This window comes from Stenella coeruleoalba (assembly GCF_951394435.1).
Source record: "Stenella coeruleoalba genome assembly, chromosome: 14".
Classification (NCBI taxonomy): domain Eukaryota; kingdom Metazoa; phylum Chordata; class Mammalia; order Artiodactyla; family Delphinidae; genus Stenella; species Stenella coeruleoalba.
In genome coordinates, this window is record NC_137160.1 from 61,603,136 (window position 1) to 61,628,106 (window position 24,971).

The window sequence follows — 24,971 nt, forward strand, 5'->3', positions numbered from 1 at the left end:
CACAACTAGCTGCTGGACAATCATCGACAGGAAGACACTGGAACTCACCAAAAAACATACCCCACATCCAAAGACAAAGGAGAAGCCACAATGAGAGGGTAGGAGGGGTGCAATCACAGTAAAATCAAATCCCATAACTGCTGGGTGGGTAACTCACAGACTGGAGAACACTTAAACCACAGAAGTCAACTCACTGGCGTGAAGGTTCTGAGCCCCATGTCAGGCTTCCCAACCTGGGGGTCCGGCAACAGGAGGAGGAATTCCAAGAGAATCACACTTAGAAGGCTAGTGCGATCTGACTGCAGGACTTTGACATGACTGGGGGAAACAGAGCCTCCACTCTTGGAGGGCACACACAAAGTAGTGTGCGCATCGGGACCCAGGGGAAGGAGCAGTGACCCCAAGGGAGACTGAACTAGACCTACCTGCTAGTGTTGGAGGGTCTCCTGCAGAGGCGGGGGCGGGGCTGTGGCTCACCATGGGGACAAGGCCACTGGCAGCAGAAGTTCTGGGAAGTACTCCCTGGAGTGAGCCCTCCCAGAGTCTGCCATTAGCCCCACTAAAGAGCCCAGGCAGGCTCCAGTGCTGGGTGCCTCAGGCCAAACAACCAACAGGGAGGGAAGCCAGCCCCACCCATCAGCAGTCAAGCAGATTAAAGTTTTACTGAGCTCTGCCCACCAGAGCAACACCCAGCTCTACCCACCACCAGTCCCTCCCATCAGGAAACTTGCACAAGCCTCTTAAGATAGCCTCATCCACCAGAGGGCAGACAGCAGAAGCAAGAAGAACTACAATCCTGCAGCCTGCGGAACAAAAACCACATTCACAGAAAGATAGACAAGATGAAAAGGCAGAGGGCTATGTACCAGATGAAGGAACAAGATAAAACCCCAGAAAAACAACTAAATGAAGTGGAGATACGCAGCCTTCCAGAAAAAGAATTCAGAATAATGATAGTGAAGATGATCCAGGACCTCAGAAAAAGAATGGAGGCAAAGATGGAGAAGATGCAACAAATGTTTAACAAAGACCTAGAAGAATTAAAGAACAAACAAACAGAGATGAACAATAAAATAACTGAAATGAAAACTACACTAGAAGGAATCAATAGCAGAATAACTGAGGCAGAAGAACGGATAAGTGACCGGGAAGACAGAATGGTGGAATTCACTGCCATGGAACAGAATAAAGAAAAAAAGAATGAAAAGAAAAGAAGACAGCCTAAGAGACCTCTAGGACAACATTAAACTCAACAACATTCGCATTATAGGGGTCCTAGAAGGAAAAGAGAAAGGACCAGAGAAAATATTTGAAGAGATTATAGTCGAAAACTTCCCTTACATGAGAAAGGAAATAGCCACCCAAGTCCAGGAAGTGCAGCGAGTCCCATACAGGATAAACCCAAGGAGAAACACGCCGAGACACATAGTAATCAAACTGCCAAAAATTAAAGACAACGAAAAATTATTGAAAGCAGCAAGGGAAAAATGACAAATAACATACAAGGGAACTCCCATAAGATTAACAGCGAATTTCTCAGCAAAACTATACAAGCCAGAAGGGAGTGGCATGATATACTTAAAGTGAGGAAAGGGAAGAACCTACAACCAAGATTACTCTACCCAGCAAGGATCTCATTCAGATTCGATGGAGAAATCAAAAGCTTTACAGACAAGCAAGGGCTAAGAGAATTCAACACCACCAAACCAGCTCTACAACAAATGCTAAAGAAACTTCTCTAAGTGGGAAACACAAGAGAAGAAAAGGACCTACAAAAACAAACCCAAAACAATTAAGAAAATGGTCACAGGAACGTACATATCGATAATTACCTTAAACGTGAATGGATTAAATGCTCCAACCAAAAGACACAGACTTGCTGAATGGATTCCAAAACAAGACCCATATATATATGCTGTCTACAAGAGACCCACTTAAGACCTAGGGACACATACAGACTGAAAGTGAGGGGATGGAAAAAGATATTCCATGCAAACGGAAATCAAAAGAAAGCCGGAGTAGCAATACTCATATCAGATAAAATAGACTTTAAAATAAAGAATGTTACAAGAGACAAGGAAGGACACTACATAATGATCAAGGGATCAATCCAAGAAGAAGATATAACAATTATAAATATATATGCACCCAACACAGGAGCACCTCAATACATAAGGCAACTGCTAACAGTTGTAAAAGAGGAAATCGACAGTAACACAATAATAGTGAGGGACTTTAACACCTCACTTACACCAATTGACAGATCATCCAAAATGAAAATAAATAAGGGAACAGAAGCTTTAAATGATACAATAGACCAGACAGATTTAATTGATATTTATAGGACATCCCATCCAAAAACAGCAGATTACACTTTCTTCTCAAGTGTGCACGGAACATTCTCCAGGATAGATCACATCTTGGGTCACAAATCAAACCTCAGTAAATTTAAGAAAACTGAAATCATATCAAGCATCTTTTCTGACCGCAATGCTATGAGATTAGAAATCAATTACAGGGAAAAAAACGTAAAAAACACAAACACATGGAGGCTAAATAATACGTTACTAAATAACCAAGAGATCATTAAAGAAATCAAAGAGGAAATCAGAAAATACCTACAGACCAATGACAATGAAAAGACCATGATCCAAAACCTATGGGATGCAGCAAAAGCAGTTCTAAGAGGGAAGTTTATAGCAATACAAGCCTACCTCAAGAAACAAGAAAATTCTCAAATAAACAATCTAACCTTACACCCAAATGAACTAGAGAAAGAAAAAAACAAAACCCAAAGTTAGCAGAAGGAAAGATATCATAAGGATCAGAGCAGAAAAAAATGAAATAGAAACAAAGAAAACAGTAGCAAAGATCAAAAAAACTAAAAGCTGGTTCTTTGAGAAGATAAACAAAATTGATAAACCATTAGCCAGACTCATCAAGAAAAAGAGGAAGAGGACTCAAATCCATAAAATTAGAAATGAAAAAGAAGAAGTTACACCAGACACTGCAGAAATACAAAGCATCCTAAGAGACTACTACAAACAACTCTATGCCAATAAAATGGACAACGTGGAAGAAATGGACAAATTCTTAGAAAGGTATAACCTTCCAAGAATGAACCAGGAAGAAATAGAAAATATGAACAGACCAATCACAAGTAATGAAATTGAAACTGTGATTAAATATGTTCCAACAAACAAAAGTCCAGGACCAGATGGCTTCACAGGTGAATTCTATTAAACATTTAGAGAAGAGGTAACACCTATCCTTCGCAAACTCTTCCAAAATATAGCAGAGGGAGGAACACTCCCAAACTCATTCTATGACGCCACCATCACCCTCATACAAAAACCAGACAAAGATACTACAAAAAAAGAAAATTACAGACCAATATCACTGATGAATATAGATACAAAAATCCTCAACAAAATACTAGCAAACAGAATCCAACAACACATTAAAAGGATTGTACACCATGATCAAGTGGGATTTATCCCAGGGATGCAAGGATTCTTCCATATATGCAAATCAATCAATGTGAGACACCATATTAAAAAATTGAAGAAGAAAAACCATATGATCATCTCAGTAGATGCAAAAAGCTTTTGACAAAATTCAACGCCCATTTATCATAAAAACTCTCCAGAAAGTGGGCATAGAGGGAACCTACCTCAACATAATAAAGGCCATATACGACAAACCCACAGCAAACATCATTCTCAATGGTGAAAAACTGAAAGCATTTCCTCTATGATCAGGAACAAGACAAGGATGTCCACTCTAACCAGCTACAGTAATCAAGACAATATGGTAATGGCACAAAACGAGAAAGTTAAAGACTTTCTTCTTGGGTCCAATTCTATAAATTCCTAGAAAAATAGACATAACTTTTCATTAGCCTATCAAAAAAGACAGACTATAAGCAGTATCCTGGTTAGAACTAAAGAGGAATGCTTGGAGCTCTTATTCATACATATAAAATGGATTTATTTAAGGTGATTTATTAAGGGTGATCTGAATAAACTTACATATTACCAGAACTAATTAGTCGTACTTTATTTAATATAGTACACATCCCATATGTGTACTATATTACACATCCCATATGTGTCTCTCCCCAAACTGTGTGTCATCGTGGGTTTTAAACTAGTGTTTCAGATAAACTCCATACTTCAGTCACAAAAGAAATGATACCCACCACTGATCATGTACTGAGCTCTTACTACGTGCCAGGTGCTTTACAAAGATCTCAAGAATCTTCACAACTGTCTGTGGGATGTGAAATATGGCAATTCACCTTGTAATTAAATTAGAATGATTCTCTTTGGACTCTACATGAAATTTTTTTCAACTAAAATGTTATTACACAAAATTTTATAAAAATTGAAAAATACACAAGTTATATAAAGTAAAAAGGGAAAGCTCCCTCTACCCCCACCCTGCCTCTGTACTCTTTCTATTCTGTAGTACAGAGTTTGGAAGGTTTATTTTTATGTATTAAGTAGGTCAGCTGTGTTTCCCATTCTTGGATAAGTGGCCTTCTATAGGAGACATTCTATGGGGCCCAGCAGCACACTCCCCTCTGGGCACCAGAGCTGTATGCAACAGGAGTGACCCTCTGTGGGCTGCATGGGCCTTCAGTTGCGGCGGGGCTGACTGCTGTGGGTGCGCTGGTGAGTGCAGCTGGACCCCGGCCTGGTTGGCTGCCAGCCCCTGCCTCACGCAGTGACTACTGGCCCATTGTGGGTGGGTACACATAGTATTTTTAACTCATAGACACTGATAGATAATAAAGAAAATAGCTAAAATGAGATTCTGGATTATCTGAAAGTTAATTCATATCTCCTGCATTAAATATTTAATCACATCCACTATAAAAGTTAAATCATCAGATGTGTAGCTTCCTCTCTGCATCCTTATCCCTTCCTGAAAGACACACTAACATTTTTTTACAATGGACAAAAGAAGAGTGGCAGAAAGAGGGTGAAAAGCAAGTCACATGGGAAACTGACTAAACCAGTTCAGTAACATTTATTTTCCATTTGTAAGGAAGCTTTATGAAAATCTTTGTTTTATTAAATGGATTCACACAGTAACATTTTAAAGAACAGATTTAATTCTGCCTAAGTTGCTTCTTTCCTGAATGATTTTCAGCACTCATCAGGATGGCAATAAATATTTTAAATGATAGGCAATGTTGAAAATTCAGTTTTCTCTTTCACAATGCCATTAAATAGGAAAGCAGTAGTACTTACCTCCTTTGCACTCTTAATTTTAGTCAGAAATGTATACAGCTCCATTGTCTCTGCAAACAGTGCACGACACACTGCCTGATAATGATTTGGTGCCTCTGATGCAGTTGGGAGATGAGCAGCACATAACTACAGAAGAGGAAAATAAAGGTACTTTTTTATTATCTGTGGGGTTTTTGTACCTTAAAAACAGACACACCCAGTATATTCACATTTTCATATCAGACAGCAAGGCAACCCCACAATTCCCATCACCCAAAGCTTAATGCATCACAAGACGACCAGTAAAGTCCACACAATTAATATGGAAAAAGTGGTCCAGTAACTAACAAGCACCCAGCAGCACAGATGAGCTTACTAGAATTAGTTAGCTTCTACTTGAAAACGATAGGGCATGTGTAAAAGTTTTGGTTGGGAGTACAAAGGGAACTACCAATTACTGAGTACTGATCGGAACTCAGGTATTTTAATAACTACCATTTATTGAGTATTTATCATGCCATGTTTGATATGTCATATACACAGCATAATATCATTTACTCTTCAATGTAACCCTGAATTAGCACCATTATATAGCAACAGAAACTAAGGCTTCAGAAGAGTCAAGTGACTTGTCCACAGTCATAAAGTTAACATAAGGGAGAAGGAGAATTTGACACAGTCCTATTTGATTCTGAAGCCCAGGATCATTCTAATACACACTGAGTTGTATAATTTAGTAAAAAGAATGTCAGGAAGACATGGGGACCACTGGGAAGATACCTCGTCAGTAGATGGGGAGTGGAGGAAAGAGGGCAGAGGGCAACTGGTGATACTACCAGTCCTAACGTCCTTTACAATACACAGCCCATAACCCCCACAAAACTACTTGTAGGTAAAAGATGCAATTTAACATCACGCACAACAATTTAGAAAAATCAAACACAGCTTATTAGATTGGAAAAGACATCCTGTCAAGAGCCTAGTGCATTTTATTAAAAAGATAATTTTATCTTTCTATAAAATAATAGTTTTGTATCTGTGTACAACAGTTATGTTTTAAGGTACTTCATTTGCATTAAAAAGTTGTAAGTTCTCCCTTATTCTTTACTACATTCAGTAAACTTGACATTAATACAATTACTGAAAATACACATTTATTATATTCAATAACTTGTATCTTTTGGAGAGTAAAAGATATCTTTGTAGCTTATAATATCTTTCACAATGTGTCTTTCTGTTATTTTTTTCATTTGTAATAAGTATTGTATGCAATTTAATAGATTACTATCTTTAATAAAATACATTCTCAGGAAAATATCTTGAGTTTCAGTAAGAAACTTTTTCCACAGTACGAAAAACAGGCTAAGAATTGATTCCTTGGGAGCATGAAAAGCAAAAATCTCACAAGCTTAATTATTCACAAAGTGACCAATGAACAGAGTATATTTTTTGCACAATTATTTTTGTATGCAGAAAACAGCTTCCCACATAGAATTATCATTTCCAAGGTTATGAAAGGCATCTGCTAGGACTTTCACCTTTCACTAATCCCACAATTTTATATTCCAATTATATGTTCTGAATATGGCATAACATTTTTGACTGTAATTCACAGTAAGAAATACATTTTAGGGGGCTTCCCTGTGGCACAGTGGTTAAGAGTCCGCCTGCCAATACAGCGGACACGAGTTCAAGCGCTGGTCTGGAAAGATCCCACATGCCGCAGAGCAACTAAGCCCATGAGCCACAACTACTGAGCCTGCACTCTAGAGCCCATGAGCCACAACTACCGAGCCCGTGTGCCACGACTACTGAAGCCCACATGCCACAACTACTGAAGCCCGTGCACCTAGAGCCTGTGCTCCACAACAAGCCACCACAATAAGAAGACCGCACACCGCAACGAAGAGTAGCCCCTGCTCGCTGCAACTAGAAAAAGCCCGCGTGCAGCAACAAAGACACAACGCAGCCAAAAATTAAGTAAATAAATAAATAGAAATACATTTTACATAAGGATTCAAACACATGCATATGTATATGTTTTATACACAAAAATTTCACAGAACAAAACTTACACATTCAATTGATTTCACAACCCACTAACAGGCTGTGCCCTGCAACTTGGAAAACACTGGTGTAAAACTCTAAAATTTTTTTAATGCACATGATATAATCTTATATGTAGAAAATCCACAAAAACTATTAGAACTAAGAAGCAATTTTAGCAAAGTTGTGGGATACATGATCAACACAAAAAAGTTCTATTTCTAAACAATACTAATGATCAGAAAATGAAATTAGAAAACAATACCATTTTTTTTAATAGCAAAAAAATAAAATACTAAGGAATAAATTTAACCAAGGAGGTGCAAGCCTTACACACTGAAAACTCTAAAGCATTGCTGAAAGAAATTAAAGAAGACTTACATAAATGGAAAGACACCCCGTATTCATGGGTTGGAAGACTTAATATTGTTAAGACAGTAATACTACACAAAATGATCTACAGATTGAATGCAATCCCTAACTAATTCCCAAAGGCCTTTTTTGAAGAAATGGAAAAGCGGATCCTAAAGTTCATATAGAATTGCAAGGGGCCCCAAATAGCTGAGACAATCTTGAAAAAAACAGAGCTAGAAGACTCAAACTTCCAAATTTCAAAACTTACCTCAAAGTTATACTAATCAAAACAAAGTGGTACTTGCATAAGGACAAACATACAGATCAATGAAATAGAACTGAGTCCAGAAATAAACCCATATATCTATGATTGATTGATTTTTCACGAAAGCGCCCAGACCATTAAGTAGGGAAAGAATATTCTCTTCAACAAATGATGCTGGGAAAACTGGATATCCACATGCAGGAAAAAAAAAAAAAAAAAATGAAGTAGTGGTACCCCTATCTCACACCATACATAAATATTAACTCAAAATGGATCAGGGGGCTTCCCTGGTGGCGCAGTGGCTGAGAGTCCACCTGCTGATGCAGGGGACACAGGTTCGTGCCCCGGTCTGGGAAGATCCCACATGCCGCGGAGTGGCTGGGCCTGTGAGCCATGGCCGCTGAGCCTGCGCGCCCGGAGCCTGTGCTCCGCAACGGGAGAGCACTGTTGTGCTCTCACAACAATGAGAGACTCGCGTATCGCGCAAAAAAAAAAAAAAAAAAAAAAAGGATCAGAGACCTAAATATAAGAACCAAAACTATAAAACTCTTAGACGAAACCATAGGCGTAAACCTTCATGGTCGTGGATTCAGTACTGGTTTTTAAGATATGATACCAAAAGCACAAGAAATAGCATATCTTATTTTATTGCACTATACTGTGCATCGCAGATATTTTGTTTTTTTACAAATTGAAAGTTTGTAGCGACCCTGCATTGGGCAAGTATTTCAGTGCCATTTTTCCAACAGCATTTGTTCACTTCTTGTCTCTATGTCACATTTTGGTAATTCTCGCAATATTTCAAACTTTTTCATTATTATTACATTCATTATGGTGATCTGTGATCAGTGATTTTTGGTATTACTATTGTAATTTTTTTTGTTTTTTATTTTGAAATTAAGGTATGTACATTGTTTTAGACATAATGCTATTACACACTTAATAGACTACTGTATAGCATAAACATAACTTTTATAGGCAGTGGGGACCCAAAATATTCATGTAACTCGCTTTATTGCAATATTTGCTTTATTGCAGTGGTCTGGAACTAAACCTGCAATATCTCCGAGGTATGCCTATAAATGGATAAATTAGACTTCATCAAAGTTAAAAATTTTTGTACATCAAAGGACACTATCAAGAGAGTGAAAAGATAATCCACAGAATCAGAGAAAATATTTGCGAATCATATATCTAATAAGGATCTAGTATCCAGAATACATAAAGAACTCAAACTCAACAAAAGATAAACAATCTAATTTAAAAATTGACTTGACTAGACATTTTTCCAAAGAAGGTATACGAATGGCCAAAAAGCACATAAAAAGATGCTCAACATCACTGGTCATTAGAAAATGCAAATCAAAACCACAATTAGATACCACTCACATCCACTAGAATGGCTATAAAAACAAAGAAAAAATGGAAAATAAGTGTTGGCAAGAATGTGGAGAGATTGGAACCCTTGCGTATTGCTGGTGGGAATGTAAAATGGTGAAGCCACTGTGAAAATAGCTTGATGGTTCCTCAAAAGTTAAAGATAGAATTACCATGTGATCTAGCAATTCCAGTCCTAGGTATATACCCAAAAGAATTGAAATTAGGTGTTCAAACAAAAACTAGAACACAAACGTTCACACCAGCACTATTCATAGCAGCTGGAAAGAATTCCAATGTTCTAAACTGATGAATGGATAAACAAAATGTGGTATACTCACAAAATGGAATCTTACTAAGCCACAGAAAGGAAAAAGGTACTGACACATGCTACAACATGGACGAACCTTAAAAATATTATGCTAAGTCTAAGAAGCCAGACACAAAAGGTCACATACTGTATGATTCCATTCATATGAAATACCCAGAATACATAAATCCACAGAGACAGAAAGCTGATTAGTGGTTGCCAGTGTCTGAAGGAGGAAGGATGGGAAGAGATGGGTATGAGGTTTCCATCTGGGATAATGTAAAAGCTCTAGAACTAGACAGTGGTGATGGCTGGACAGTATTGTGAATGTACTTAATGGCACTAAATTGTATACCTTTAAATGGTTTAAATGGTAAATTTTATGTGTATTTTACCACAATTTTTAAATGTATAAAAAATTTTAAAAGAACAACGAAATTCCACAAAGTTTCCATTGAGACAGAGGAGAAATAATCCCTCAGAGGAAAAATAACCCCAGTGGTTATTTCAGTGTCAATGTTGATACTTATTTTATTCTTTGTGTTTACATGCATCTTCACCTCTAATCCTTACAACAACCCAATTTACAGATTTAGAATAGCTAAGTAATTTACCCAAGGCCACACAGTGAGACAGAACTGGAAATGAACCCAGGCAGTCTAACCCTAGAGCCCAAGTCCTTATGCACTCCACCCTAGAATGAGAGTATATTACTCTTCCATTAAAGGAAATAATGTTCTTAAAGTGCTTAAGCATAGAGCATAGTATACAGTAAGCATGCAACAAAATCATCTTCTACAGTTACCAAAGAGGGGATAGTTTGGGGGCAGAGGGACACAATTAGAAGGAACAGGTTCTGTCCCATATCTATCAACATGCCATTATATAACTTTGGACAATTTATTTAACATTGCTGAGTTTCAGCTTATTTCTAAAAGGAGAAGACTAAGCTATATAATATCTTACTTAACCTACCTTCGCTGTTCTATGAATAAATTTTAAGCTAAACCAAAATGCTGGAGTTTTTAGGGTTCAATCTTGGATCTTTGGGTTTCTCTCTACTCACCTTAGCTGATCTTGTCTACTCTAACTGCTTTAAACGCTACCTATAAAGTTGATGACTCCCCAACTCCTACTCTAGGCCACTGCTTTTTTGGTCACGAAAAGAACTACTTTACCTTTAATCTGGAAAGATACTTCACTAGGTAATGAATTTTAGGTTCTATTCTAGAACTTTGACAATGTCATTCCAGTCTGTCTTCTAGATTCCATTGTTTCTGTTGAGAAGTCAGGTGCAGTCCAGTTTTTTCTCTGGCTTGATTTTAGACTCTCTGCTTGTGGTTTTTAGCAGTTTAGGTATGAAACTAGACTGTTTTCCATTTAATTTATCTTGCTCTTTTTGTTTGTGGGGCTTCCAGAATCTGCAGCATAGTGTTTTGCATTGTTTTGGGAAATTCTTAGTATGTCTTCAAATATGCCTTCCATCCTCTCTCTTCATTGGCTCTCCTTGGGACTTTAATTATGTGTACTGCTTTCATTCTTTTTGTGTCTGTGCTTCACTCTGAATATTTTCTATTGACAACGTTCCACTTCATTCTCTCTTCAGCTCCGTCTAGTCTATTAAACCCATCCACTAAACTTTTATTTCAGTTACTTCATTTTTTGGTTCTCAAATTTCCATTTGGTTCTTTCTATATATTTTCCAGTTCTCTACTCAAAGTTTCAATCCTGACTCTTAGAATCCTGAACATCAATTAAAAGTCTATCTGGGCTTCCCTGGTGGCGCAGTTGTTGAGAGTCCACCTGCCGATGCAGGGGACGAGGCTTCGTGTCCCGGTCCGGGAAGATCCCACATGCTGCGGAGCAGCTAGGCCCGTGAGCCATGGCCACTGAGCCTGTGCGTCCGGAGCCTGTGCTCCGCAACGGGAGAGGCCACAACAGTGAGAGGCCCGCATACCGCAAAAAAAAAAAAAAAAAGTCTATCTGACAACTCCATTATCTGAATTCTCTGTATAGAATCATTAATAATATTGCCAGAATTGAAATTAATTTTCTGAAAACTTCATTACACACATAAGACCTTGTTATATATTTTCAACAAAACTTGAAATTATCAGCAAACCTGGGCTAGACTGATGTGATTAGAAAAAAGACAGCCTACAATACTTTCAAAACATTTGGAAACATTTTTTGGTCAAATAAGTTATTAGCATTTGTATTTTGAAGCAATGTACCAACTAGGAAAAAAATCTTTATCTGATAGCAAATCGAAGATGTATGCCAGAAACTCTATTATCCATTGGCCTTTTACCCTAATTAGCGTCAAAATACTACACAGTAAAAGACCATAAAGTTTTTTTAAAAACTTTGGCACAATTAATTGAGAATACAGTTTTTGTTTAAACTCTAAATTACGAAGCATTCAGCAATCCAAGTCACTCTTTATGTCTGGAGACACATATTGCAGTGTGTGTAAGTAGTATCACCTTAGAAGAGAAAAAGGCATAATCAGAATTATATCTTCTGATATATTTAGGTTTTATATCACAGTCTTTTGTTGATAATATGAAGCTCCAAATTTCCCCATAATTTATTCTCAACTGCTAAAATTCAAATGTCTTAAAAAATATTCAGTTCACCAAGCTTAGAATTATATTTGCAAAAATCTAAGTAGAATATAATTTTAAACCATAATTAAAATGTTTTGCCTAGTGAGTATAATCATGCATTTGTCATAAGAAATTAATAACAAAGATAATAACAAAGATCATCTTCATTAAATGCAGCATCATATAGTTAGGATAAATTACTAAATTTTTGCCTAAACCAGTGAGAAAATTAGCATGTTTCCAGCAAATTTCAAAACTTAGAGAACAAACATTTTGAAGTACAGAGAACTGCAGTTTGTTCCTTGGAGTCACTCTAATTTGACTGATGGACTATGGTCACCCAACTAACCTATGTTAACACACCTTCACTCAGTAACAGACAAGCTCAAACAAACATTATGGCTTCCCTTGGATATACTCCATTAAACCTAGGCCAAATTTATACACAAATGAAAATAACAGACTCATTCCACTTCAGCTGTCTGTAATACATGTGCAGTTTGAAGATGAAGATAAACTGTGCACTGTACTAATCTAGCTTGGTATAATAAAATTAGGGACTTCCCTGGTGGTCCAGTGGTTGGGACTTTGCCTTCCAATGCAGGCGGTGTGGGTTCGATCTCTGGTCGGGGACCAGGGATCCCACATGCCTTGCGGCCAAAAAACCAAAAAACGTAAAACAGAAGCAATATTGTGATGGAATCAATAAAGACTTTAGAAAGTGGTCCACATCAAAAAAAAAATCTTTAAAAAAAATTAATATAGGATTTTTTTCTATTTTTAATCACACTCTACAGTACTATCCTTTTCTTAAATTTCTCTCCTGATGAGTTTTCAAAATAGCATGTAAATTCTGACATTATGTGGCAAACCAAAAACATATTAGCTTTTTATAAGCAGGGCTTATTATTTGTAAACTATATTCTTGTATTTACAGAAACATGCCAGATTTTTTTGAAAGTATGAATTAACACTGGAAATATAACTTATAAAACTATTCATGGGCAATAACTTAATATAGCCATACTAAAATTTTACAATATTTTATTTATTATACAAATACTAAACAATAAGAGGAATGGAATTTCTGAAGCCATATGGTTCCCCCTGAATCACAATGCCATTAATACCATTTATGGTAAATCATAAATCAGCACAGTCTCTTTTTTTTTTATAAATTATAGATTTATTGAAAACCATAACACCTACCATTTCTTTTTTTTTTACATCTTTATTAGAGTATAATTTCTTTACAACGGTGTGTTAGTTTCTGCTTTATAACAAAGTGAATCAGTTATACATATACATATGTCCCCATATCTCTTCCCTCTTGCATCTCCCTCCCTCCCACCCTCCCTATCCCACCCTTCTAGGTGGTCACAAAGCACCGAGCTGATCTCCCTGTGCTATATGGCTGCTTCCCACTAGCTATCTATTTTACGTTTGGTAGTGTATATATGTCCATGTCACTCTCTCACTTTGTCCCAGCTTACCCTTCCCCTTCCCCATATCCTCAAGTCCATTCTCTAGTAGGTCTGCATCTTTATTCCTGAGCACAGTCTCTTCTTTATACACATAGCAGTACACGCAGAATTTTGTGGTCTTTTTTCCATTTATTAAAACAAAAATTTCCCATATTGCTTCATAACCCACATAATTATAATTTAAAGACCATATGATAATCCATGTAGTTGATATACCATTTCTTTGTGAGTCATTTATTTCCAGTTTCAGAACAGTATAAATAATGCTGTGATACACATCTTCATGTATCTATGTAACATTTTGTATTAAAAAACATCTCTTTGTACCGAGAACAGACTGGTGATGCCAGTGGTTGGGGCTTGTGGGTACAGGGTGGGTGAAATGGTGAAGGTGGTCAAAAGGTACAAACTTCCAGTTATAAAATAAGTAAGTCCTAGGGATGTAATGTACAGCATGGTGACTATAGTTAACAATACTGTATTATATATTTGAAAGCTGCTAAAAGAGTAGAGCTTAAAAGTTCTCATCACAAGAAAAAAAATTCGTAACTATGTGTGGTGATGGATGTTAACTAGCCTTACAGTGCTGATCATTTTGCAATTTATACAAATAGGGAATCATTATACATATTGTACAAGTGAAACTAATATAATGTTATATGTCAGTTCTATCTAAGTTTTAAAAATTGCCCTCTTCGATAAATAAATAAAATAAAATTTTAAAAAAAGTCCACAGGGACTAGAAAGCAAAAAAAAAAAAAAAAAAAATTGACCTCTTTGAAAAATTCCTAATAGTAGTATTACTATGTGAAAAAATTTCAAACATATTAAAAACGAGGTGAATAATATAATGAATTACAGTGTACCCATCACCCAATTTAGTAATTATCAATTCGTGGCTAATCTTGTTTCATCTACATCCTCATCCACTTAAGCCTCACCCTCCAGGATTATTTTACAGCAAATCCCAGATATCTGAATTTCACATGTAAATATTTCAGCATATATCACTAAATGATGAGTTCTTTTTTAAAAAATATAACCACAATACTATTATCATATCTAAAAATATGAATAATTCCTAATATCATCAACTATAGAGTAAGAGGTCAAATTTTCCTGATTATCTCAAATATATACCCAGTTTTATAATTTATTTCTTTTAATCAAGGTTCATTCTACTGCAATTGGTATGTATTAAGTCTCTTTTAATCTATGTTTTCCTCTCTCCCCTTCCTTTTAATTTGTAAGTTACTTGTTGATGAAATTATGTGATTTGTGCTACAGTTTCCCACAATCTGATTTTGCTGATTGCATCCCTATGGTGTTATTTTAAATGTTTCTATGTCCCCTGAACTTCCTATAAATTGGTAGTTAGATTAGTTAGATCTAGAGGCTTGATCAGATTGTTTATTTGGCAAGAAGACTTTGCAGGTGATGCTGTAAACTTCCATCGGAGGCACAGAAAGTCTGCTGGTTTCTTGTGATGCCACAATGCTATTATTTTGTAGAATCAGAATATTACCATTTTGCAATCCCTATCACTTCCCTTTCATTTATTAGTTGGAATACTTTTATAAAGAGACATTCATCCAAAACTCTTTGGTTGCCCTGAGGTGGTGTCCTTATGGAAAAGGCAGAATGGATTCTGTCTATACACCAGCTGTCAAAATAATAAGTGGGTTAACAACTTGGTTAACAACTGAACACCGCTAAAGGTGACCAAAAGGGTTTTATTAATTATTACTTATGTGTCCAGAGAATGCAGAATATTTGGTCTGCTTTAATCCATCACAGCTACTATTCTTATTGATGATCAAATTCTTCCATCTGACCAATGCGGGAGGCTCCTTGAGTTGGCTTCTGAGTCCTTTTTACATAACTTAGTAATCCTGGATAGTCTGTTTGCTTTCTGGTATGACAAGATGTTCCACGCTATTTTACACATTTCCTTCCCAGATCTGGAATTACCCATTTCTCTAAGGAATTCTGGAATTCTTTTAGTAGGGAATGGTATTCGGAGACCATGAGCTGGTGGCAGCTGTGCTCACTGCTACTATGTGATCGTTGCTTTCCAGGTCTGTCTATGTGGTCACATTTCTGATGCGGTAACAGTTAGGCTCAGTTTGCTTTGGATTTGAGGGGATTATATTTCCATATTCAGTTTTGTTTCATAATTATGTAAAATATTTATATGGTTTCTAAATCAAATCCACAGAATCTAGTACACTCATAGATGTGTAGCTTTAATGCCTGTCCTGGTTTCTACTCTGGTTTATCTTTCCTCTTTTTTTAAAAAAAATATATATATATTCTTATCCATACATTTTCTTAGATAAATGCTGGCATACTATACATGATTTTCTACACCTTGTTTTCTCATGTAAATGATATATCCTGGAGATCTTTCCACAGCCCTTTTGATAGTGATATAGTACGCCACTAGTTGGCTGTACCACAGTTAGTTCACCATTTCCCTATTAATGGACATCTGGGATATTTCTAGCATTCTTCTATTATAAATAGTGAATAGTTTTGGACTTCTTAATATACTGTCAAATTATTTTATGTAAGGGCTATGTAAATTTACACTGCAGCTATCAATTACTGAGCAAAAAAATTTACCGTAATTTCTAATTTCAACAAAAGTAAATTCTTGCTTTCAAAAGAATGGCAAATGGTATTGCTTTATTTGCATTCCCTGACAATTAGGGGGACTGGATTGTGTAAGAGAACCAGGATCCACCAGGCTGAGTTCAGTGCCCCTCTCTGTGCCCTACAAGCCTCCCATGAACCTGTGCTGGCCCACCACTTTCATATGTTCAGATTATTCGTAAGGGTACCCCTTCTAGAAGGACATCCTCCACATAACAGACATTGCAAATTTTTATTTATTATGATTCTCTTACAGATGGAAGTACAGTATCCTGAAGAAGGAAAGCAGATTGCTAATTTACACCAAGGTGTATGGGCTAGTATGGTCCTAGACACCAGGTCCATAATATTTACCTCACTGGGGTTCATTTAACCCCAGTTAAGTTCATCTCCAAGCACCTGATAGAGCACTCAGAACAAGGAAGGCAAACTAAATGCTTCCTAAATATCTGAGAAGGTAAATGAAGGCATGAGTAAGCTGAGACTTTTACATTCATCTCAAATGAAGAATCTGCTCATGTGCTATTCTCATAGTAACTTCATTCATTTCTCAAACACTCCTTTCACTCTTCCTCTCCACACACTGTCTCACGTCCTCCTCTTCCATCATCCTGCCCCTGGTCTCCTTAATCTTCCTTGCCTACATACTTCACTCTCCATCACCACCACTGTTTACTTCACGTCTACAATCCCTTTTCTTTTCAACTAATGTTAACCGAAGGAATCTTTTCTAGGATATATTTATATATAAGAAAATAATTTTTAAGAATGATCTTTTCTTAATACTTCCTGAAAGGCTCCACTTAGTTCTATATGTTTCTCAACAAACAATCTGAAAGAAAAATATTTTAGGTGTTATATTCTTAATTTAAGAAAAGAACACATTCTATCGCTGACATAAATTTGTGCCTGCAATTTATTCTGACCTATATGCAGTGGCAAAAAGCCTTGGAATGACTCAGAAAAAAATGATATATGTGTTTATACTTTACTTGTTTATATCCTGTTTTTCTCCATTACAATTAAGAACCATAAAAACAGGGACCAATTGTATGTTGTTACTGGTATATCCCTAGCACCTAGAAAAATGCCTGGCATATAGTAAGTGCTATTAAATTTTTATTCATGACAAGCACTATAGTAGGTACTTTATATTAATTATGTTATTTAATTTAATCTGCACAAAACTCAATCAGGCAGATATTCTCTCTTTACATAAGAATAAGGATCATAGGATTAAATAATCCAGGGTAAAACAATTGGTACAAAAATGGCAAAACCAGGGGTCCAATCTAAGTCCTACCTGACTATAAACCTCTGAATTTAACTTCCTCTCATTCACTCAGTTCAAAGAAGCTGGACAAGTCACACGCCTCTCTGAGCCTTAGTTCTTTCATTTGTAAAATGGATTTAACAATGCCAACCCAATACCTCACAGTGTTACCATAAGTCTCAGATAACAATGGACGTGAAAGTAATTTTCAAGTGTAACACACCATATACCAAATTGAAAGACTGGAAGGAATAAACAACTGTTCGGGGGGAAAAGTTACACAATAAAAAGGTCTTGCTCACTAAGAATTAAAAACAAATTGTCTCCAAGTTCCTAAACATTCTATTATTTATATTATTCAAACTTAGTTTCACATTTCCACTTTCAACAAGTAGAAAGCATATATTTCTTCAATTAATTCTTGTCTTCTCTTCCAACAATGTAAACAGGAGCCAATTTACTAATTGAAGATTTCAACCCACTGAGCAAATCACAAACTCCTATGTGTCACTATTTGGCCATGAATAATGGGTTTTATGATATATAAAATTCAGTTTACTTGTCAAATGTTTCAGCAATTATTTTTCTTCTCAGGTAGCTAAAAGAAATGTTCAGAACATATTGTTACAGATGTGGAAATTTTTACTGATCAGTTTTGGTTAACATAGAAACTAAGAAACAAGGGGTGAGTATATGATATTCTCCAATAAAATTCCTAAGAATGGAATTGGTAAACTTAGTTTTCCTCCAATCTATAAAACCTTTCTAAAAAAGCATTTTAATTGTTTATTTTTCATATTATGATAGAAATAACATAGGCAGGAGGGCAGACATAGTAGCTCAAATTTAAAAAACAGTAAAGCAGTGTAACAGTTATCAGTTCAAACTGATGAATGTCCAAGAATCTTTGTTTTATAAGTTAACATACTGAATGTCATTGAGTAGAACTGTAAGATTCCAATAACTCTCCAGGTCTCATCTTCCAAATCTGTACTATACAAGAGCAATCTGGCCATGACATCTGTCATTTGACTGGTGCCAGGGTTAACCAACTGACATGGTTGGTTGGGTGGGCGTCCCCTCCTCCTTCACCATGCCCTGTTCTCCCCCACAAATACCCACTAAACCACTACCAAAAACTGTTAGCTCAGTTTCAGAGGTATACACAGTTTTGTTTCCTTCTTTTTTTTATATAAATTTATTTATTTATTTTTAAATTTATGGCTGTGTTGGGTCTTCGTTGCTGGGCGCGGGCTTTCTCTAGTTGCGGTGAGCGGGGGCTATTCTTCGTTGTAGTGCGCGGGCTTCTCGTTGCGGTGGCTTCTCTTGTTGCAGAGCACAGGCTCTAGGCGCTCAGGCTTCAGTAGTTGTGGCTCGCGGGCTTAGCTGCTCCGCGGCATGTGGGATCTTCCCGGGCCAGGGCTCGAACCCGTGTCCCCCGCATTGGCAGGTGGATTCTTAACCGCTGCCACACCAGGGAAGTCCCAGTTTTGTTTCTTAATGGAAAACTTTTTACTCTTCATTTATCACAGAATCGAGTATTTTTAGTTCCTTATTCACTTCATTTATTTTTTTTCATTTGCATCATTTTTTAATTAGATTCCACATATAAGTGATATCATATAATATTTGTCTTTTCTATGACTTACTTCACTTAGTATGTTAATCTCTAGGTCCATCCATGTTGTTGCAAATGGCATTATTTCATTCTTTTTATGGATGAGTAACGTTCCACTGTATATATACACCGCATCTTCTTTATCCATTCATCTGTCAATGAACATTTAGGTTGCTTCCATGTCTTGGCTACTGTAAATAATGCTGCAATGAACACTGGAGTGCAAGTATCTTTTTGAATTATGGGTTTTTTTCAGATATATGCCCAGGAGTGGGACTGCTGGATCATATGGTAACTCTATTTTTAGTTTTTTAAGGAACCTCCACACTATTCTCCATAGTGGCTATACCAATTTACATTCCCAGCAACAGTGTAGAAGGGTTCCCTTTTCTCCACACCCTCTCTAGCATTTATTGTTTGTAGATTTTTTGATGATGGCTATTCTGACCAGTGTGAGATGATACTTCATTATAGTTTTGATTTACATTTCTCTAATAATTAGTGATGTTGAGCACATTTTTCATGTGCTTTTTGGACATCTGTCTATCTTCTTTGGAGAAATGTCTATTTAGATCTTCTGCCCATTTTTTGATTGGGTTATTTGTTTTTTTGATATAGAGCTGCATGAGCTGTTTGTATATTTTGGAAATTAATCCCCTGTTGGTTGCTTCATTTGCAAATATTTTCTCCCATTCTGTGGGTTGTCTTTTAATTTTGTTTATGATTTCCTTTGCTATGCAAAAGTTTTTAAGTTTAATTAGGTACCACTTGTTTATTTTTGTTCTTATTTTCATTACACTAGGAGGTGGATCAAAAACGATATTGCTGCGATTTATGTCAGAGAGTGTTCTGCCTATGTTTTCCTCTAAAAGTTTTATAGTATCTGGACTAACATTTAGGTCTTTAATCCATTTTGAGTTTATTTTTGTGCATGGTGTTAGAGAGTGTTCTAATCTACAGATTCAATGAAATCCCTATCAAATTACCAATGGCATTTTTCACAGAAGTAGAACAAAAAAATTTTAAATTTGTAATGGAAACACAAAAGACCCTGAATAGCCAAAACAATCTTGAGAAAGAAAAACAGAGCTGGATGAATCAGGCTCCCTGACTTCAGACTATACTACAAAACTACAATAATCAAAACAGTATGGTACTGGCACAAAAACAGAAATATAGATCAATGGAACAGGATAGAAAGCCCAGAGATAAACCCACGCACCTATGGTCAACTAATCTACGATAAGGGAGGCAAGGATATATGATGGAGAAAAGACAGTCTCTTCAATAGATGGTGCTGGGAAAACTGGACAGCTACATGTAAAAGAATGAAATTAGAACACATTTCACTTATAGCTGAAAGTCTAAGAACTATTATCAAATGCTAAATCACCATTCAGTTTTTTAAAGTGAAATAACAACTCTTCAAAGAAAGAGGTAATTGTAAACTTTACCTTCATGACATCTCTGTAGGACCGGATTGCTGAGATTTTTCTCTTCTCATCTTCCTCCTCCTCCAGACCTTCATCAGCAGCCTCATAGCCTTCATCATTGCTGCCATCAGCCTCTACCGTGTTGGCCATGCGATCAATGAGCTGCTCCAGGGGAGGGCTTAATTCCCTTTCTTCATTCTCCTTCAAGCCATAGTCCAGTGCCTTATAAATAATAATTCCCAAAGATTCAATAACCTAGGAACATTAAGGAAGGTGGTTAATAGAGACGACTAAACATTTTTATAGAACTAACTGTAAGGCATAAAATATTTAGTATGAGATAAGCTAGGTCTGATTTATTCCATTTCAGAAACATGACAAATTAAATTTGAAGAGATATTTAAAAGTCTCAACTATGCTTTTAAAAAAATCTCAGATGGAAATTTTTGTGTGATTTCTTCAAACTAGTATATAACGCATACACAAACCCTTTTCATGTTTCTTAGATTTATATCATACACTAAAATCTGTATTCTCCACTTATATAAAATACCAACAATACCAACCAGGTTGATTTTCCACATTTCCAAAAGATATTATTGAGTACGGACAGAGTTATCAAAGATCATATCCATTCAGAACTGTTATGGCAATGCTTATCTAATTAGGGATTTCATAGACATACCAAGGATCTGAGACTGAAAAATCAATGATTGGTAGCAGCTAACGTAAGCTTAAACAACAACAACAAAATCTATTAATAGCCATATACGTACTGCTCATTGAGTTCCATTCAATTATTAGAAACACGTATCCCTCATATGATGCAAACAAGTGAGAGACTCAAACTCTGAACTTTCAGTGTAGTGCATAGATAATCCTCCCTGCCACTCACCTCCACCACTACTATCTCCCAAGAAATATGAACCTGATTTATGAACACTGAATATACATCCCTGTCTACTATCACCCTGACAAATGTTTTGGCTTTGGCCAAGACAAGGAATTCTGCTTTATTCCGCAACACTACCTTCTTTTCTGCTCAGAAAAATCACAGATAAATAACCCTTTTAAAAAAAATTTTACAATGCCAACAGCTCATTTTACCTTAGCTATTTTGGAGGGAAGAACACAGGAAATAAAGCCAAAGATGTAAGAGTTTGCCACTTTTACCACTAACCATTTGACTCAGGGCAAATTATTTATTTTAGTTAAATTATTTATTTTCTTATCTGTAAAACAGGTATCAATGATACCTACATCTCATGGGGTTTTGTTAAGACTAAATGCATTTGCTACATGTGGAAGTACTTAGTATGTGACTTTTAACGCGCACTGAATAAATGTTATCTGCCTCCAGCTCACCCTTTTCCAATGTTTATCCAGTTAATATACAGACATGCATACATCTTTCCTTCCCTTTATTCCATTTGTAGCCATAGTCAGTGCTGTGTTGTTGGGTTTTTTTTAAGTTGTTTATTTGGTACCAAAGAAAAGGAAAAGACAGAAGTTTTGACGATGAGTTAAATACATGGAGTCACTGTCAGCATATGTTACAGCCCTTAAAAGCACTCAAGCATTCACTCAAAAAATCTCCACAAAATCTGAAATCTACCTTATCAAGTGAAATAATATTTTCTCAACACAAATTTCAAAATGAATAAAAGGCTTATAAATTCTCAGCTTTTAATTTTTAAATAATACTGGGTTGTTTTTTTGTAATATTTCTCATTGAAAATATGTAATATTTTCATTAGTTTTTTGTTTTTGTTTTTTTTGCGCGGGCCTCTCACTGCTGTGGCCTCTCCCGTTGTGGAGCACAGGCTCCGGATGCACAGGGTCAGCGGCCATGGCTCACGGGAGGAGTCGCTCCGCGGCATGTGGGATCTTCCCCGACCGGGGCACGAACCCGCGTCCCCTGCATCGGCAGGCGGACTGTCAATGACTGCGCCACCAGGGAAGCCCCTTTTCATTAGTTTTTAATGGTCTGACTGGAACTCTAACCACTATTTTCAAAGTTGTTTTGTGTGACAATGGATCTTCTGAGTTCCAAGTCAGCTGACTACTTTCGTCACCTCTTCTGGGGACCAAACCTCCCTCGACACCCCACCCCCATCCACCCATCTGTCCTGGAGAGGTCACCTGTTCTGTGTTTCCCTGGCAGAAGGTCCACACAGCCAGGGACACTCTCACCACAGACAGGTACTACTTAGGGCAGGGATTTTACCTTTCAGTTCAATGTCAGCAGAACCGGGCATTGTGATGTATGTGTAACAAACACCCGTCAACTCGAACCTAGAGCAATCACTTTAACAATCAGAGCATCATAGCTAATATAATGAAAACCTTAGACATCAAGAAAAGTTAAATTATGTTCAGTACATTCTTTTTAAGGCTGAGAAGGATTTACTTACTTACTTATTTATTTGACTACGCTAGGTCTCAGTTGCAGCACATGGGATATTTGTTGCCACGTGTGGGATATTTAGTTGCGGCACACGGGATCTTTCAGTTGTGGCATGCTAACTCATAGTTGCAGCATGTGGGATCTAGTTCCCTGACCAGGTATCGAACCTAGGCCCCCTGCATTGGGAGTGCAGAGTCTTAGCCACTGGACCACCGTGGAAGTCCCAAGGCCGAGAAGGTCTTAATGCAATTATTCTCGCATAGAAGTTACGTGTAACTGAGAGTCTTACGTGCTTGGATGAATCTACTCATCTATATCCCTACCCCACCCCCACCCGAGCTGAAAAAAAGAATCCACAGTAAATACCAACACCAATGATGGCTTCCAACCTCAGCAAAGACCCCAGAGCTGCCCAGAAAGCTTCATCCCCATCCCCACTCAGGACTTTCCCTCAAGGGGCCGTCTGTTCTTCAACTCTGCAGACCTCCAACACCCCTTCTGCCTCTCTGGGTCTCAGCTGATAACTCTTCTTCATACTCCACCGCAAAGTGAAAGTCCCTACATGAAAATGCACTCATTTTCCCACCTTCAAACGCATATGATAGGCATCTACACTTACTTTGTCCTTCCTTCCTTTCACAGTGGAGGAAGTGTCTCTCTTCCTATCAAAGGTCAATCCCACTCTCCCTCCAGAGCATGCCCCTACAGCCACAATCCCGTTTCTGTGCTCCCTTTCCCAGCAAAGCTTCTCATGAGGGGCCGTCTCACATATTCTGTCTCTCTTTTCTCTCCTTCTATTCACTGTTTAAGCCATTCCAGTCTGGCATCTAATCTTTTGAAGCCCCTGAAACCACAGGTAAAATCACAAACAATCTCTATATGCCAAAACTATTGAACAACTCTGTCCTCATCCCAAATGGCTGTTCAGTGGCATCAGACACAACTGACAACAGTCTTCTGTTCTAAGACTCTGGACTTCTGATTTCCTCTCAACTCAACAGCTCCTCCTCCTCAGTCTGCCTGTAGGTACCTTCTCCTGCAGCTGCATAAATGATGGAGTTCCTCAGAGTTCACACATTCTACTCTCTTCCACGGTCTGTTGCAAAGTACTTTTATCCATTACCAGTTCTACAAATATGATATGTGCTCTGCTGTTTCCTTAACTTATATTTCTAGCTCAGAGAAACTTGTTGCCTAGGTAGCTGAAAGAGCTTAACTGGTCTTCCTTTCCCCAGTATCTCTTCATTTCTATTCATCGTATACAGTCATGCAGGATTAATCTTTCCAAAGTGGTTTCAAACGATTTAACCTAGCAGTGACTAAATCTATATCAGTCAGGATTAACCAAATGTGTATTAGGTCAGGGCTCTCTAGAGAGAACCAATAGGATGTATATATTTATACAGAAAGTGATTTACCATAAGGAATTGGCTCATGCAGTCATGGAGACCAATAAGTCCCAAATCTGCAGGGTGAGTTAGGAGGCTGGAGACCCAGGAGAGCCGATGGAATGGTTCCCAGTCCAAAGGCCAGCAAGCTTGAGACCCAGGAAGAGCCAGTATTTCAATTTGACTCCAAAGGCAGGAAAAAAAGCCAATGTTCCAGTCCAAAAGCCATCAGGAAAAATTTTCTCTCTTACTCAACAGGAGGTCAGCTTTTTGTTCTATTCAGGCCTTCAACAGATTGGATGAGGCCCATCCACATTAGGAAGGACAATCTGCTTTGCTCAGTCTACTGATTTAAATGTTAATCTCATTCAAAAACACCTTCATGGAAACACCTAGAATAATGCTTGTTCAAATATCTGGGCAGCCCATGACTCAGTCAAGTTGACACATAAAACTAATTCCTTGTCAACTTGGCACTCATAAAGGTCTCCTTAAACCTTCATCACCAAAAGAAG

General features: G+C 37.3%; 1 protein-coding gene across 4 annotated transcripts in view; it reads right to left on the reverse strand.

Annotated features, from left to right (window-relative positions):
* SPIRE1 (spire type actin nucleation factor 1) overlaps positions 1-24,971 on the reverse strand; it is a 206,698-nt gene that overhangs the window by 64,852 nt on the left and 116,875 nt on the right. For all 4 annotated transcript variants that reach the window (XR_013831443.1, XM_079943535.1, XM_079943534.1 and 1 more), the window contains exons 3-4: positions 20,683-20,916; positions 5,259-5,384 (exon numbers count right to left, since the gene is read on the reverse strand). Coding sequence is in view for 3 of the 4 variants with exons in the window: in XM_079943535.1 (XP_079799661.1) it covers positions 5,259-5,384; positions 20,683-20,916 (360 nt within the window). In the remaining variant the exon portion in view is untranslated. The remainder of the gene's footprint in view (positions 1-5,258; positions 5,385-20,682; positions 20,917-24,971) is intronic.